Genomic DNA, 20,196 nt, shown 5'->3' with positions numbered 1-20,196 from the left:
GGGAATTTAAAAAATCATATAATTAGACTTGTATATACAAATTTTAATAATATTTTACTATCCGTCACTAAATCAATGTAATTAATATAATAGCAAAAATCGCAGTACAGAATATAATGCAATATTTATTCTGTAGATATTTAAATGTATTTATCATTAAATTTTGTTTTTCTTATTTTCGTAATTTTTATGTAGAGCCGATATTATGTAATGAATAAATTATTTTACATTGCAACATAAATTTTATAATTTCTCACATGCAAAAAGTTTTACTTTCTACGAGTCAATTATTATTAAGTGCATTAACCACTAATTGTAATTGTCATGAAATACTTGTTTATTATCTAAAATTCGGATTATAACACTTTGTTAAATTAATTCTATTTTTCAGATAAAAAAAATTATGAAATTTTGAATAATAATTATATCTCCTTTAAATATGTAAGTAAAATTTGAAATCAAATTAAAGAATTAATTGAAAATTTTTCTATATTTCCTTTAGAAATACAGTTCAGATTATAGTTTAGAAATATAGTATAATATAAATAGATTTCCTCAGTAAGATTCATAATAGGAGTAAAATTTAACGATTTTGTTGATCTGAAAAAATTTAATTAACCTAATAAAATAGGGTAGTATTATTTTTAGATGCTGGATAAATATTTAAATTTATGTAAATAAAAAAAAATTGGGATACTATTATTTAGTTAAATTTTAAAACGCCTTCAATTAAGCATTTAGAAAAATATTTATTGAAATTCGTAAGAAGAATTGATGCAGACTGTGTTAAAGGTAGACGTCAACTGTGGTTCACACATACATATGGAACATGTACACAGTTTATCCTAACGAAACTAAAGCTGAGAGGCAACTTAATCTAAAATAATCCATTTTAGGGAGTTATAATAGGATAATAGCAGTATTTAATTATTCATTTAACATAAGTCAAGACCGATGAGCACAGATATCATGAAAGACAAATAAGTCTATGCTCGTCGATTTCAAACAAAACGAAATGTAATTAATGTATACAGTCTCGGTACATTCAAGTTGTTTTAATAATCACACATTAGCCGATTGTGCATTCTCAACTCTCTCTCTCTCTCTCTCTCTCTCTCTCTTTCTCACTCTCCCTCCCTACCCTATCTCTCTCTCTCTCTCTCTCCCTCTCCCTCTCCCTCTCCCTCTCCCTCTCCCTCTCCCTCTCCCCCTCCCTCTCTTTCTCCTTGTCTATCTCTGTTTGTGCACTTGATTTTTGGAACCGTTAGAGCAACTTCTGTCAACGTAGAAATACGTTCTCATTGCTAACACTTTTCATTATTTTCCACTATTTTAAACAAACCAATGTTTGCGTCCTTTTCACATGTATCTTCAAAATTTATTACAACTATTTTATCAATTTCACGGCTCCATATATATGAAAATATAAACTAACTTTAACAGAAACTTATATAGTTTAAATAATAATATGTGAAAAATAAATATAGAATCATTTTATAAAAACTTTAATATATAATAAAAGATTTTTTTAATACAATAAGATACAAGTTTTTTTTATGTATTTTAACAATAAGAATTTTTAATTTATTGAATGGTTATACAATTTTCATTAAGCAGATGTATTTGAAATAAGGTATTTTTTTCACATAATCAATATGTTTTATAACGGAAAATTAATAATTCATATACTAATCTACAATATGCGTAAATCGACTTTTACTTATAAATTATTTTATAATAATATTTTCATAAGTGTATCAAATTACGAAAAAGTTTAATAATTAAGTATTGATTATTATATCATTTTAAAGATAAAAATATACATGTAATATATCATCTGAAATGAATCGTGATATACATTCATATAAAAATTTATTGAATTTATTTGAAATACTTATTTATAAATTTTTCTTTAAATTTTTCTTCGATAATTACAATTACAATTAAAATAAATAATTGTATACAATTACTTGATATTTTTGGCACATTTTAAGATATTTTTTATGAAAATTGTATATTGATGAACAATGAAATTTAATCGAATATGTAAATAAATGTATTTAATATTATTTTAATGTACATTGTTGAATAATGAAATATAAATTTAGGAAATACTTGTAAAGATTTTAACGTTAATTAGTTAAATAATATTATTCTTTTAAAAATACTTTTATCAATATTTTACATATTATGTAAGTATTATGCATTAAATGATATTTGTCTATATATATATTAAATGTAATATAATAATATATAACAAAATATAACAATTTTTTACAATGAAAATAAATATAGAATATATATATATAGAATAATAAATATAGATAATAAAAATAGAAATATTAATTATATTAACCACAATTAAGCACACCTAAATTGTATTAATTAGCTCCTTTTAATTAGGAATCAGTGAATTAGCTAAATGATAATAAAAAAGAAATTATCATCGAAAGATAATTTACACGAAAGAATTAATGATATATCTTATAGCTATAAATTGTTTAAATTCGGATCATATAAACGTGAGTCAAGATCGAAGAAATGAGAAAGAAGTATATGGGTGTGCATGTGCGCGCATGCGTGCATGCGAATGAGAGAGAGAGAGAGAGAGGGAGAGGATGAGAGCGACGGGGAGATAGATAGATATAGAGATAGAGAGAGGATGAGAGCGACGGGGAGATAGATAGATATAGAGATAGAGAGAGGATGAGAGCGACGGGGAGATAGATAGATATAGATATAGAGATAGAGATAGAGATAGAGATAGTGAGTGTGTGTGTGTGTGTGTGAGAGAGAGAGAGAGAGACGGATAAATGAAAAAGTCAAAGGACCTCTTAGCTCCGAGTCTCGTGCTCTCCTTGTGCAAAGAGCCAGAGAATCAGGTACAGTAGCTAAGTCACGCGACGATTAGACCACAGTCAGGTATTAGTCCATCTCGTCCAATTGCAATAATTATCTCTCCGTACTAACCGATACGCCGCTCTAATAATCAAGCAGCTTCTTTTCTCGCACAAACAAGTCAATTGGTCTCGGCCGAAAAACACGTTCGTATGCCACTAGCACGTAGCATCAATCGGAAGGAGGGGCGGGGGGGGGGCATAAAGATGAAATGAATAATGTCCAAGGAACTTACTGATTATAAAAGTTTTAGCTTCTGCGTCTTATGTCAAACTGAATATATATAGCTTATTTCTTCGACATTCTTATCTGTTTCGCGTGTGAAAAAAAATTACATTACATTTCATTATTCAAGTAATTTAATTTTATGATTTGGAATAAATTAAAAAATAATTTTATAAATAATATTTTTTCAGGGAATTGTTCAACCAAGTTTATAAAAGCAGACACAGTAATAAAAATAATTATGGCAAATTTAACGAGATAATAATAGTATCGACAACTTTCAAAAACTTATATTTCAATTTATACAATGAGCCTTCTTTTATTATATTAATTTATAACGTATGAATATACAATAATTGTTCTAAATATTGATAATATTTTAATGATAAATAAGAAATGTTTTCAAATTAAAGAAAAAAATGTTATTTTATTAAAAATGCTCAAATTATATATCAATTTTTCGATTTATCATATGTCTAATGGTAGTAATAATTCATTATAGACGATAAAAATTATACTCATTATATGCCAAATACTGTATAATTATTTCTCAACTTATTAATTATAAAAAATTTTCATAAATAATATGTTATTATTTTTTCATTATGATGCTAATTATTTAAAAGATTTTATAATTATAAAATTTCTACAATATTAGATATTAAAATTATATACTAAAATTTGAAATTTCCATAAGTTTATGATAAACTAATTTGATATAAATACGTAACTTAATGAACCTCAAGTAAATTATATTTTTTTATAATATTTTCATACGCCTTATTAGAATACTAAGGATTAATGAAATATTATTTTTAACGTATTATTGACATAATTAATACACATAAAATCACATTGAATAATATGATATTAAATTATGGAATTTTGTCGTTTTTATTTGAAACTGTAAAAAAAGGTTTTTATAATATGTGGACATAAGATAAAAATACAAGAAAGAAACGCTGAATTAGTCTCGCGAATCGTACAGTTAAATAGAGGGAATTCATCACAGACATTTGCATAATCTATAGACATAGAAAAGCGCATAAAAGGAGGAAGTCCAAACTCGACAACGCCAGTCCAAATTACTCATGAATTTCAATTTAATTTCATCCTCCCGGCTACACTGTTTGCCCAAAGACAGCGCGATGCATCCAAGATGGTGATAATCCAATTTCCGGCGTAGCAGCCAAGGACGCGCGTGGAAATCTCATGCACCTCGAAATTGTCTCGCCGGTCTCTTCTACATCGCTTACGCAGGATATGCATTAGGTGTGCGATTTCCGTGCTCCGGAGACCTTGTTGGCACTCGAAGCGCAACCTCGGCAATCGCGACTTGGTTAATTTACTCGACAGACCATGGATTTGCGCGCGGATAGAGCTGTACGATTATGGGGTCATTCGATGGCGGGACATAGGTAAACCGGATTTATCGAAAATCAGATGCATTCCATGGGCGATTGTCGTTTGTATATCGGTGGTTGAGAAGGAAGTGGGAAAAATGGCCCCACGAGTGCCCATCGGCGTTACCAATATAAAGCCTCTGTACACACACGCCTGTATAATGAAGCATTTAGGTGAGTAGAACAGCGGTACAAAGTCTCGACGAGTCACTTCATACATTACCGTGCTCACGAGTTCAGAATATAACTGTGCTTTAACAAATTGAGAATTCATGCGCTGAGAAAGCGAGAGACATAGAGACAATAAGCACACACGCTCGCGCGCCTCTATCTTTGTGTGCGTGCGCGCGTACCTATAGGAGGAAGAGAGAGAGAGAGAGAGAGAGAGAGCAGAAATGCGTTAAGTAGGGAGAGGGAGCACAAGTGCGTTAAGTAGGGATGACGGTATATTTCCTTTTTTAACCATTATCTTCGAGCGCTGGACCTGAATTTTTCAGCTAATAATGGAAAACTATCATGCCAATTTATAATTTATCGGAGTGCGCGCATCATTTCTCGTCTTCTGTTCGCAAAATGAGACCACCACCATTCATCGATTGCTGTCTCGCCTAACTACCATGCCTTCATACGATTTTCAACCAATTATGTGCCCGCTTTTCCTTCTCTTCAACTATTAGCTAGGTCCATTCGTTTTAGACTTCCCATTCATTGGATTATATCCAATAAGCAGAATACAGATTTATCGTTTTCATTTACCTATACGCACATAATTTCGTATAATATTAGTATTAGTAATATTACTAAGCGCTTTTTCTCGTTGCATTCCTAAGTGTTGGTTTTTGATGGTTCGAGCATGTATGTGTTATCGAAACTGGTTACCATATTTATTGAAGTTTCTACTGCTGTCTGTCTTGCTACTTGTCTGTCGTATCTACTAAGGCATTATCCAACAGTTTAAATTTCTTTACACACCCTAAATCTTTGACATGGAATTTTAAGTTCATGTATGTTCAAAAGCCGGATATTTACTTTTTTTTTTTATCTTCACTGATACCTCTATTGGCTTTATAAATAGAGACTATAATATACTTTGTACAACACATATCTTAGAAAAATATACAGAAGGTACCTAAATTTATTTAGATAAATAAAAATCTTCATCAAATATACAATGTAAAAGTAAAGGAAGTAAAAATTTATTGATATGTCATCAAGTGTGAAATATAAAATACAAAAACGAGTTAATCTAATATTAATACTTTTCAAAATTGAATTCTCTTTCGATAATATCATCGTAATTTATTATTTATAAGATTACATATTATAGAATAACCATTTACTTAAATTAAAGAATCATGAAATAATTTGGCAAGATATGGATTTTCCATGTAATTGGCTATAAAAAAAAGTATAAAATCTCAATGAATTCAAATAATTAGAAAATATCATGAATATACATTTATAAATCAATGCTAATCATAATTAAGGTTGGAATCTTTTTTTAATATTATTTAATCAACTTTATCAATCATTCGAAAAAACATTATTATCTTTATTAACATTGTATGTAAAAAATATAATTATAAATTAATAGGAAAAATATTTATATTTAATAATGCATAAATAAAAAAATAGTAAAAATATCTAATTGACAAAATGATAAGATTTAATTACAATATCCAAATTACAATACGATTTTAACCGATGAACTATGTTATTACTAGCTAATTTGGTAATAATAAAGGGCTCGTACATTATTTGTTTAGTATTCGTAATGTTAATCTAGCGTATTAATAAATAAATATGATCAGCTTATTTAAAATATCACATATTAATCAATAACTTTCTCATTCTACAAAATGATAATTTTATTAGTATTTATTTTTATAATTTTCTCTTGAAGTAATTTCTGAACTAAACCAGTACAGTAATTTTCTTTATATAAGCAAATGGAGCAGCTGAAATTATTTACATTGGCATAATGGATTTATATTAGCATTACGGCTAATTAGGAAAAAATCACCTTGATGTACTTGATATGTATATACATGAAAATGAGGCTTAGATTATAATTAATGATCTATATCGTTATATCGTATAAGCTTACACTTAAATGACAGCGGAACGACTTATCAGAAATTATCATTATCTTCATCAGCTACTCTATAATTACATAATTTTCTCGACACTCATTTCGACAGCAAAACTAAAGCGAGTAAATTCTTAATATTCTTAAGCGAAGAAGTGAGATAGAAAGAAGTTATTTAACTTGTATTTTCAGTAAATTTAGTCAAATTGCTGTGAAGTGACAAGATCATTAATGATTCAAATAAATAAGTTATTAAATATATATTCGCTAATTGAGATAATTATATATCCAGTTCCTGAGCTTATAATTTGTAAAGATTGTGATCCTGTTTCTACTGTACGTTTACAGTGTGAATCCATCTAATAAAATTGAAAATATAATTTAAAAAAAAAAGCGAAAGTAATTGTTTAAGCTTCCTGTTACATTATTAAATTTTAATATGAATATATATATATATATATATATATATATATACATATCATTCCATATATCGCCGTATCATTAAATCCAATTATCTAGAACGCATTTTCTACAAATACATTATTTCAGTTAAAAAGATATCAATTTCATACTTCATTAAAATAATAATTATAATCACACGCATCAAATAAAGTGGATCTAATACAATGTAAATAAATATAAAATCAACTGAAAGTAATTCGAATGAAATGGCACGTAAATACCAATGAAATTAAAAGAAATGTTAAAGATTTTGAGAAATGAAACCGTATAATCATACTATTGACTCAGCCATTAAGCCTCATTTCTCGTTTCAGGAAAGCGTGATTTAGCGTGAGAAGCTGGAAAATCCAGGATGCCAGGAGTGTGGAGACTGCTACATACGCTGATCTATGTGGTAAGTAGTCAACCCAAAAATAACAAAAATTTTAAATCTTTTCTAATTTGAAAAAATTTATGCTCTATATAGAATTGATATTTATGAATTAAAAAATTCATTTGACATTTCAATGGTAATTAATTAAAATTATTTATTAAAATAATAAATACCAATTATGTAAATTTTTTTATTGAATTGTAATAAATAAGGAAAGAGTATTTCGTCTAGAATCTTATATTGTTGAATATAAGATCGCCCTGAATATTTCTTATATTGTTTATAAAAGTCTTATATAGTTATAAGAGAATATATTAATCATTTATCAATTTTATGTATTGTAAATATATTATAAAACGTTACATAATTAAATGAATTAAAATAAATAAAATACGAAGAGGATATGAATATAGAATTAGTCTTAGAAAAAACCTACACTGTCTAAGTATTTAATGTTAATTTAAAATTTTTTCTACGTAATACGCGTGCTTGCCAGCGCGCGCGCGCGCGCGCACACTTACACAGAAAAATACGTATATATTTGCATTTGCATTCATGAATGCATAAATATGCATGTAAGTAGATGGGTGTGCATATCAGGGCGCGTGTAATGGCTTATGCGTATAAAGACATACACATACGTACACTCACGCATTATCCATATATACACTCGTATTTCAAAAGACAATAGAAACAAATTTTCATAATATATCAATGATAATTTATATTTTTAATATTATAACTATTATTTCGTATACTATTTTCGTAGGTTAAATTTGAATTGAAAACAAAATTATTTAATTTAAAAAGTTCATATATTCAGGTTTATATTTAGTGTAATAACGTGGGACTTGATTCTCTCTATTCATCATAAATGAAATTAAGATGCAATTCTGTACGTTTTCTATTAATACTTGCAAAGGAAACAGCTCATAAAATTAAATCTATATTCACTTTGCACGGAAGTATAATTGTACATAAATATCTATTGGAACCTTATACTTAGGCTTGGCTGAAATCTTACATTGCTTATTCAGCCACAAGTCGTGCACACAACCAACTACATAGTCACATGACATGGACATCATGAAAGTCTAGAAATACCACCTATATTACAATTCATAGTCCCCGTGTATCATAATTATCATAAAAACTCGACAAAACCTCAAAGAGCAATAGACATTATGTTATTTTTCAATGTATTTATTCTTACAGAAGACAAAATTAAAGTGAAAACTCTCTTAAAAGCTAGTAGTACATGCACATGTACTATATTTTTATGGTTGAAGTGTATCTAAAATTATAATGTTTTTCAAAATAAAATAAATAACCATATATAAATGAAATATTAACTAATTTCAAATAATTTGTTAATAAAATTATCAAATCTTTCGGGGAATTCTCTTTTAATGTCTTATTCTCAAACCATTCATTCATTTAATTCATTTATTGCGTTTTATCGTTATCTTTATATAATTTAAATTTTCCTTAAAATATCTATATAATCTGAAAGATCTTTCGTATATGCTATAAGAAATTGCTATAATAGACGTAAATATATCTTATAATTATAATTGAAATATATTCTTACAGTAACAGTTAATTTTTCATATTTAAGCATATTTCAGATGGATAATTATTTATTATTTTTCTTAATATTCATTATTTATATATTAATAAAAATTTTGTTTTCTTCTGAAATTAATAAATAATTAAAAATAGTTTAACAAATTAAAATAGCTTAATAAATAAAAATGGTAAAATTATTAAATAAATATTTTTTATAATTTTATTTTCTAAGAGACATGAGCATTATTGTTAGTTAGTACAATATTCTAAATATTATTTCATCGTTTGATTTATAGAGAGTATAAAATAGCCAGTATATGATTTGTTACATTATAAAGTAATAATGGGTAAGAAATAAGTGAAAATCTATTGTAAATGAAACATCTAAGGCTTATAATCATAAATATATAATATTTTTAAAATAAAATGCAATGAGTTATAACAGTTTTCACTTTTATTGTCAATATAACGATGATAACGCGGCTTTCAAAGTTGAATATCAAGGAGCTTCTCACTGACAATGAAAAACAGCTTGCAAGCGACTGACCTCCGCGTCATGTCTCTTTTCCCGCCACTGTCACTTGTTCTATGTATACTCGTCCCGTTAATTCAATGTGGTGGCGTTGCCGATAATGAGAATTAAGCACCCCTCAGTCGAGCTGCGTCCGGACATTTGTCGACTTATTGGCTTCCGCATCCATCACGCCATCGCATACGGTTAACTATACCGATACTATCTTCTTTACGCTATAAAACTGTTTCGAGCTTCCGTAGCTGTACGTGCGATTGCGATTTACACTTGCAAATACTAACCTATATAAATATTATGTGTGCATTTTAAGGATTTTTATATATTGGAAATAAGCGTAGTTCTAAGAAATACATTCAATTCCTAAATATTCAATATTTAATGGTATATATTTTGTAATTTAAATACGAAGAAGTAAAAGAAACTTTAAAATTTGAATTAAACATTTTAAAATCGGAAAAAAGTATAAATTTAAAGAAAATTTCTATATAGATAAGGTTACATTGGATTATTATTTTTATTTTACATGTAAATTTGGAAATATCTGAAAAAATTATTGAAGGACTTTTTCTTGTATACAATGAATTCTATTAAATAATAATTAAAATTAACCTATTTATAACAATTATTTATATCAGAATAATAAATAGTAAACAATTTTATTAAACAATTATTATAATCTTGAAGATATTTATGCTTATAGAGTATGTTAAAATACTCTAAAATATTTTTAATGGATAGAAAACCAGTTTTAATATAAATTAATAGTAAACATGGTACCTGTACAACCTTATATTATTTTAAATAAATTCATTATCATTCTATTACATGATATTCTTAACGCTATTATATAGGAAATAATATAAGTATAATAAATGATATATTAAAAATGATGTATAATTTATGTATATTATTTTAATATTAATTAACTTTAATGTGAATTTACTTTATCTGCTTTAATTCATTCAATAACGTGCTTTTCATAACGTAAATGAAAAACCTTTTATAACTACAGCTTAAATAATAATGTCTATTTTTTGTGAAATATATATAATCTACAAATAAGTTAGTCAAGTAATAAAATAAACAAATAATCGTTTTATTGTAAATTTTATTGTAAAATAATGCAAATAGTAAAAATTAATAAGAAGTCAATAGTTTATAATTGTACCATTTTAATTTTGAAATTAATTGCTAATAAATAAAAATGTCATTATTCTTTTTCATTGCTAATAATTTTCGAAATGTTGAAATTCTTATCTAAATTTCTCATTTCTGGTTAGAAATTAGTTTTTCATTCTTTTATTCAAAATTTAAATTCGCTTCGGGCTAATAATTATTATGCTGATTAGCCAATAATAGGCATGGATGTTCACATTATATTATATTCATTATACATGTTATACACAGTATAATACATTTTATTCCTTTCATTATACATGCTATTTCATTATATATTTTATTCACAATCTCTATTCAACGTAGTTATATTTACATTGAATTCACAAAGATATTGTATAACAGAGGCAACTTGGTTTGTCAAATCCAGATTTAACGAATCACGCTGCTAAATTGGTGAGATAATTGGCCACTTCTGCTCGCTCTTCTTTTAACAGCAAGAAGCATTCGCACCAGTTTATTTGAACATTATTTTTTCTTCATCATTATTATTGGGTCCTATTATATAATCTACACTTTCTTTACCTTTGCAAATTTAGAATATTCAATGGTTTCAATTATATTTACTGTTTGTATTATGGATACTTATGATAAAATAAATAATATGTATTCTCGACGCTACAATTTATTATTCAAATTTATGTAAAAATCTGAAAATAAGTACGTAAAATATCCATTAAAAGAAACTTAAATTACTTTCATTCTGTAAAAGTATATATACTTTAGTGAAAATCTGCTAATCATATGGAGAGAAGATAATATTTATAAATAATTGTAAATATTTTTCAACAATATAATTATGGCATAATAAATGATATAAAGTCAATAACAATATTAACAATTTGCAGCTTCAAAATTATATATTTATGATAGTATAGTTTTTAATAAAATCATAAAATGGTGATATATTTAAATGTCGTTTTCATTATTATAATTTTTTTAATCTTTAAAATTGCATATAATCTATAATTAAATTAATATGCAGAAAAATAAATCTTAAATCATTTATTACAATATAATTTTGATACTATAATAATATCGATAATAAAATGTTTTTAAAAACTGCTATTAAAAATTAATAAGTTTATAATTTTATCTGAAATATGTTTTTTAACGAATCAACTATTAAATGATTTATTTATATATACTATAGTATTTATAATTTTTCAATAATATATTTTTGCTTGCAATTTTTATTTTCTTTTAAATTATTTTTTGCTGTAATTTAAATGTAATGGCAAACCTTATATTTTCTAAATGATTCAGAGTTATGGCCATGTCAAACCTATTAACCAATTAAAAGCAAAACTTTTGTATTTTTTACTATTGATGCAATATTTATTCGAAATATTGTTTAATAATAATTATATCGATAAATTAAAAATAACAAATTCAAATAATGAAATTGAAAAAATATACATTTCATGAGTTATATTGAATACTCCATTTAATTGAAAAAAAAAACTAATTAATATTATGGCAGATATAATAATTAACAATTATAAAATTAATGTATTATATATTTAATGTTAATCTTATATAGGTATGCTATCATGTTTCGTTAATGTATTTATAATATTATTTTACATGATAATTTAAAATTTTGTTTGATAAGTGACAGCTTTCGATAAAAGAAACTGGTATATAAAATTATTTTATATAGAAATCCAAATTTGTAACATTAAATTAATAAGTTAATTAAAACTATGTATATTCAAATTATAAAGCTGTAATTTCTCATTAGATGGATTTTATAACTCTATTATTTAGAGTACTCTTATAATAAATTCATAATATAACAAACGGCATACACTTAATATACTTAATAAATTATATTATAAAATAAAAATTGTATAACATAATTAATGTACGTTTTTCAACATAAGAATTTAATGAACTCGATCATATTTTTTTTAATAAACAGTTTAGAATAAATTCAATTAAAAGTAGAAAAAGAGGTGACACTAAATTAAAGCTGTAAATTAAATTAAATTTAAATTAGAAGATGAAAGAACAATTTTTATAATGAACTCTTAAGATTAAATAAATAATTAAATATATTCAAGTTTCTTTAATATATTATTTTATCTTTAATAATCTTCTATTCAGTTCAAACAGTGTTATTGCAATATTAATTATTTATGAATTACAATGCTATTATTATTAAATTTACAGTGAGAGTTCTAGTCAATTATTTTATGTAAAATATTTAATTTACATAATATTTTTCTTTTATTAATTATATTTAGCCTATTGTATTTTAGTATGATGTCAGTAAAAATTAATTACTTTTTTTATAGTATTTGTGTTAAAATTGGCTTGTTCAATTATAAAAATAATATTAAGATACAACCAAATTCTTTTCGTATAGCAAGGCTCAAATGTGAATTTTATATGTATGTATGTATAAAATAAGAAAAATCCTGTTTTTTCATCCAAAACATTCAAATTTCACTATATTGAATTTAACAACAGTTATTCTGTTTCGAAAAAAATTAATAACTGTAATATATATAATAGATATAATTCATTTACATTTATATTTTTATACATATTTTATCCAAAGAAGTTAACAAGCTTAGTTTATATTTTACCGAATGTATGATGTTACCAGTACAATGAATATTTATCAAATGTTATGAAACTTAATAATAATATTATATATCTTTCTAGAAGATTTTTACTTGTTTAAAGTTTTTATTGGTCAAAAATCTTATACTATGAAAGAGAAAAAATTGTTCCTTCCTATTCCTATTGTAATTCAATTGTAATTCAACCCTTAACATGAAACTGAATTCTTCTCTGTATGAATGCTTCTATTAATGCTAGTACTAATGAAATGCTGAAAATATAAATAAGCAAAAACAGACTACTATACATAATTAATACTAAAGAAAATAATTGCTAGTATTTGCACAAGTAATCACAATTTTGCTACCAACTTTTGTCTGAGAGACAGATAGGGGAAAACGGGGAAAGGTCTAGAAAACTAGTTTTCACCTCATGCGATCATGAAAAACAGCGACCGTTGATGCAGCGGTAAAGACGCCTCTCCCGTTACCACCGGTTACTTACCGGTCTGCGTGTTACGGATATCTCGACAGAGAAACGTCTCGACACTCTATCGAACAAAGTCCGGAGCTTCCGGCGTTGTCTGGGAGTAAAAACAAAAATCTAAGATGCAACAAGCACCTCCACAATACAAATTCCCTGTTTTTGTAAAATATGTGAAAAAATTAATAATGAAACTTAAAAATAATATTACAATTTTACGAAAAAATGTTATTTAATTAATAGCAAAACTGTAAATATTTATTAATTAGAATGATCTTGAAAGCAGTATACGCACAGTATTAAGAACGTGAATGCATAATATTTGATTTCCTATAACATTAAAAAAAAGAGAGAAAGTACAATCATTATTTTAACAATGGGCTAAACTATTTTGATTGCACTATTAATGTTTTTGTTTTAATAGAATTTTAACCAAACTTTTTTATTAAATAAGCATTGTTAGTATTATCAGATATGTAAATTAACTATACCAATTATCGTGTGAAATGTATATTGATTACATAATATTTAAAGAAATACATGATAAAATACACACGCACACACACACACACACATATATATATATATATATATATATATATATATAATGTAGAATTACATAAATAAAATAAGTACATTTAGTTAACTACAATATATCATTTATCCACAACTTGATATAATAAATAAATGATAACTTAAAAAGTATGTGAAGACTAAATAAGTAGAAGAATTTATATATGGTAAGACATTAACAAGTACCTTGAATAAACAGCTATTCAAAGCATTTTTCTAGTTTATCCATTTATTTATGTTATTTTAGTATTTATTTCTATGTTATTTTAATAGAAAAAAAAAGAAAATTTTAAAAATTTCACCGTAATAATTTATTTAAAAATAGTATAAAGTGAAGTTGAATACTTTAGTTACAATTGATTTACATCATTTAACATCCCACAGAGATTAAAATTTTATTAACAATTGTAAAATATAATTTTTATTAATATAGCGCATTAGATATAATTTAAAATGTATTTTGTAATAATCAAACAATCTTTAATATCCCTTAAATAAAACATATATAAAACTTAAATAATTGAAATTAAATGTTTAATAAAATTTGAAGAAACTTTAATGGTATTTTAAATATCTTGTGAAAAAATTTATAATAATTTTTACATAGCATTGAATAATAGTAAAATCTAGTAAAATTTATCCGAATATGTAATTAATAATGTTTTATAATAAATTGCAAACTCCTTGAAATGATATTAAAAATATTATTATCATAGCTATTTTTTTTTTGGTCAAAAACCAAGTTGAAGTAGATTATTTTTAACTCAGCAGAAAAGCTTCAAAGAATTTAAATATTTTTTAGAACTTAAAATATCCATCAATAATAACAAATTAAAATCATTACTTATTTACTTTGAATTACTCATTATTTATTTTTAAAAACAAATACTTTTTTTACACGCAAAAGAATAGATTCTAATATAAATTTAGATAATGGTTTTTATATATAGTTGGTGATAATTATGCATACTGTTTATTTTATAATACAGGTTTAAAGCTACAAGTTCAAATATCTTTATTCTAATTACTCTCAATCCTAAAAGTTTTTAGTAAATTTTTCATTATATTCACATACAAATTTCTACCTATTTAATCTCTTAGCGATAATGAATAGAAATGTCTTTATTATTAAATAGAAATCTCTTTCTCTAACTATAAATAAAAATAACTAATTGAATGAATTTTTTTAAAAACATTACCTTGTTTTATTATTAAATAATATTTATAATATAAAACATTTCACATTTTTGGTTTTATTTTTATTTTATAATAAAAAATCAATGCATATATATATATATATATATAAGATATAAGTTTGGCTGATCCAATGAGAAACCTCGACTTCAATAATTTCAAAGAGTTTAATTAATAAAAGAAAAGTTATTTGTTAATACTCACAAACTTATAAATTCTACCTTCCATGATTTATTTAAAAACAAAATATTTCAGATGGTTGGCTTAAAAATCAGCCGGAGTAGTAGCGAGATTTGGCCACTAGAAAGGCCAGACGGGATGCCGGCTATACAGTCACTGGAGGTAATGTGTGGCAAGGATCACATGGACGTGCATCTATCCTTTTCACAACCATTCGAGGGTATTGTCTCATCCAAAGGTCAACACTCAGATCCTCGATGCGTCTATGTTCCACCCTCAACTGGACAGACATTCTTTTCCTTTAGAATAGCCTATGCTCGGTACGTCATTATTTAACATAAAAACATTGAATTCATATTGTACAAATAATTTGACTAGCATAAAAAAGTATGTTTAAAAATAATTTTTATAACTTCTCATTGAAACATCAGATCCAATTATTTTTATATATTATCATCATGTAAAGTAGCCTATTATAGGAAATAGAAATTTGGTTGGATCAAACAAGAATTGGACTAGTTTGATTAAAATTTGAAAAAAAAACATATCTAACGAAACTTAAGAAAATAATTCATAAATAGGTATGTCACATAAAATTTTGAATACCAAAGCCTTTTTAATATTTTATAAGTTATAATTTCAATTAAATTTCATATTATATTTGATAATTATATTTGGCAAAGAGATTTTATCAGTTATAGTCTGGTTTTCTATTAGTTTAAATAAATTCGTGTACAAAAAATACTTTCTCGGATGGATTTCCATCGGTTAGTAATTGGAAATTTATTTTCAATATAGGTGTGGCACTAAGCCAGACATGCATGGACAATTTTATGAAAATACTGTTGTTGTACAGTACGATAAAGATCTGTTGGAAGTATGGGACGAAGCGAAAAGATTGCGCTGTGAGTGGTTTAATGATTATGAGAAAACCGCATCTAAACCTCCTATGGTGATTGCTGACCTCGACGTTATACAGCTTGACTTCCGAGGTATGAATGTTAAATTAATTTTAAATGTATATTATTGAGTCCAAATGAAAATAATCGTTAAACATGATATTAATAAACTAGTACAAAGTATTTTATTATTTAACGAGTTAATTGAATCATATAAGGAATAATTATAAGAAATTAATTACAGTAAATTTTATATAAAAACAAAAATTTTAATGAATTTAATCCATTTCATCGTCACTACTATATATATTATAAACTTTTCGTGTATGTCATTAATTATATTACAACAATATATATAAATATGTATAAATAGTCAGAATCAATATATATTGACTACAAAAAATACCGAAAAAAAATCTTTGTGAATAATTTAAGTAAAAAATTATTTTCTATACATTCACCATAAATATTTTATATATGATAATAACTTCATATCAAATAAAATAAATTCCAATTAACTTAAAATACGGAATATATCAAGCGCATTAAATCCAAAATTCCGCATTGTTACACGAATAGAATTTTATTCTATTTTAATAATTTCTTATTAGGGTTGCGACGATTAACGTATTGACATGTATTTCAGGAGATAATGTCGACTGTTGGATGGAAATACAACATGGAAAGGGTCCGTGGGCACCGCCAGTTTCTGGTATTGTACCTCTTGGCTCTACTTTAACTCTCGTCGTTGCCATTAACGATTATCGAGGTACATTGACTGTTAATGATAAATTTCAACATTTTTAGCGTATCTAAAAGGCTCTATACTGTATAACTTTTCTTACATTGTATGTGCTACTCAGGTGAATTTGACATGCGCGTTAAATCATGCGTCGCTTCGGACGGGGGTGGACATACGATTCAGCTTAGTGATGAGTTTGGTTGCGTGCTCCGACCAAAGATGATTAGTCGATTTTTGAAGGCCAGAGGCTCCGACGACCGCGCCACTGTCATAACTTATGCCTTCTTCCACGCCTTTAAGTTCCCCGACGCTCTCAGTGTGCACATCAAATGTAAAGTAAGCTAACTACGACATTGAATAATTTAAAATAACAATTTACAAAAACATTACCTGCATCCAATACTTTAGCATAACAGGACTTGTACATATTAGTAAATTATTTAACAATGATTAATGTATGTGAGAATGCTAATTCTAAATTCCAATGCTACTTTATAAAAATAAATTATTAATTTTAATACAAATAAGACGTATCGTATAATTACCAACAACAATTTATACAATAATATCATAAAATTCTATTTGAATTTAAATTAATGTATTTCTAGTCTATTTTAATTAAATATATGTATACATTAAGTAAAAAATAGCACTGATTGATATGAGTAAATGAATTTTATATGAAACAATTGCTAATTCTAACGAAAATATTATGGAAACAAATTCATTTAAGTGCATTTAAATATTTAATCTGCTATATAATGTCCATATACACATATTAATTTCATTCTAGGATAGCTAGAATGTCAAAATGAATATTTTCTAAATTCTTATTTATTTGATAGTTAAATATTTCTTATTTGAGATAGTTTATATTACTATGATTAATGTGAATTCATATGAATTTTATATTCCAATCATATACGTGTGATTATCGTATGTTAAATCATTTTGTCTACATTATAAATATTTATCATATTAAATAAAAGAAATTTTTATAGAAACTCTTTTCAAATTCCTAAGCTAATTAAAAAGATGCAAAATCTTTATAGTGAATAAACTATGGATAATATAATATGTATATATCACTATTAATATTTTCAATTTTTTATCATGATAATATTTATTTTAATGATTTAAAAAAATATTTATTCAGTTACAAAATAAATTGATACCATACGCAATTAAAAAGGATTATTAAACTCCTTTATATATAATAGTTTAAGAATTATCATTATTATTATTATTATTATTATTATTATTATTATTATTATTATTTATATTTAACAATATTCTAAATGGCAGAAAAATTTTTTAAAATTTAGCGATCTGTTTTTCATAATCGTAAAAACCAATATAAGAAAAAATAACATAATTATAAATTCTTATAATTATAATAACTCTGTGAAAAAATTAGGTATATAATAATAACAAAATTTTTATCTTTTATTCAATAAACTATGAAATCTTTGTATAAGACATAATATAACAGATTATTCATATATCCTAAATATCTAACTTATTTATATATGTTGGAATATGGTCCAACTATATTGCAAACTAAACTAGAACTTAGGGCCAATTTATTCTGTACTTGTGTATTATTAATGTTAATTTAATATCGTTTAACATTACTAAACCAAACGGAGCGTTTGACATTTGCAATTACAGAAGGCAATTTTTATGTTTCGAGTGCAATGTTGGGTAAGAAATTCTATTTAAAATAAAAGATAAAATTCTTTTCTGAAGCGACGAATCAGTCTCGTTTGCGAACTGTGAGACTAAATATTTTCGGAATAACGGGACGCACAGCTTCATTTGTCGATGAAAAAACGTTCAAGGTCGAGATCTGCCGGCACGGATGTCTCGACCACTGCCAATCCAATGGTGTCAGTGGCGCCGAGTCTCTGGGCCTGGGTCACTATATTCAGGAACGAAACGATGTGAATGCCCACCAACAGCATCAGCAACAGCAACATTTGTACATCGAACCGGAAATGCCGGCGAGTAGTGTGAGTCAGGCACCCAGGCCTTTGGGCATCAGCTCTGTGGATGGGCCACCGATTTATGACGACGTTGTACACAACGGCGATGAGATGGCCTCAATAGGCGGACACTTTCTGGATGTTGAAAAATCAGCCGCACCCAAAGCCCAAGCCCAAACAAGTAATCATCAGACTGGATCCACAACACCTGAGTCTCTCGTTCATTCCACTGCGGATCCACTGCTCTCCAAACCTTACCTGGTACAATTTCTTAGCCTTCAATTCATCTCCTTTTTTAATTAGCGTAAATTCCATTTATATCGACATGATTTATCTTTACTTATTTTACCGAAATACTCTATTTTCTACGAATTTTTAATGAATATTTAATAACATGTCCCTATTATTGTTTGTAATATTGATTTTCATTCATAAGAATAATCATTCAAATTTCAATCAGTCAACCGTAAATTGTATTATCCAATAATTATATGTCAAATTACATTAAAAAATACATATAAAATGAGCTTTTGTAAATTTTAAAGTACATTATAATTTTTTAAGTAAATTTAAAGTATATTTAACGCCAATACATATCGATTGAATGATGTATATTCTTAAGATTTTTGTACTAATAATCTAACGTAAATTAATCAAATTAATTAACATAAGAAAATTTTTCAATAAATATTCCTATATAAAAATTAGCTTAAAATTGATTTTAAGACAAAGCATGTGAAAGTAGTTGTGAATTTATTCACTCAATTATTGTAAGAAATCGAATTTAATCCCAAAACATCAATAACTATTTATAATCTATGCTAATTCTTATGCTTGTTTTT

The 20,196-nt window shown here is 25.8% G+C and overlaps 1 protein-coding gene across 1 annotated transcript in view; it reads left to right on the top strand.

Moving 5' to 3' along the window:
- The window catches only part of m (zona pellucida domain-containing protein miniature), a 43,118-nt gene that overhangs the window by 20,368 nt on the left and 2,554 nt on the right, over positions 1–20,196 (top strand). Inside the window, exons 2-7 of the mRNA XM_011498542.1 lie at positions 7,392–7,471; positions 15,804–16,048; positions 16,527–16,720; positions 17,274–17,396; positions 17,491–17,705; positions 19,211–19,615. Coding sequence (XP_011496844.1) covers positions 7,430–7,471; positions 15,804–16,048; positions 16,527–16,720; positions 17,274–17,396; positions 17,491–17,705; positions 19,211–19,615 — 1,224 coding nt within the window. The 5' untranslated portion in view covers positions 7,392–7,429. The remainder of the gene's footprint in view (positions 1–7,391; positions 7,472–15,803; positions 16,049–16,526; positions 16,721–17,273; positions 17,397–17,490; positions 17,706–19,210; positions 19,616–20,196) is intronic.

This window comes from Ceratosolen solmsi, unplaced genomic scaffold (genome assembly GCF_000503995.2).
Source record: "Ceratosolen solmsi marchali unplaced genomic scaffold, CerSol_1.0 scaffold30, whole genome shotgun sequence".
Taxonomy (NCBI): domain Eukaryota; kingdom Metazoa; phylum Arthropoda; class Insecta; order Hymenoptera; family Agaonidae; genus Ceratosolen; species Ceratosolen solmsi.
The sequence above is the reverse complement of the archived record's forward strand: the minus strand, read 5'-3'. Positions and strand labels throughout refer to the sequence as shown.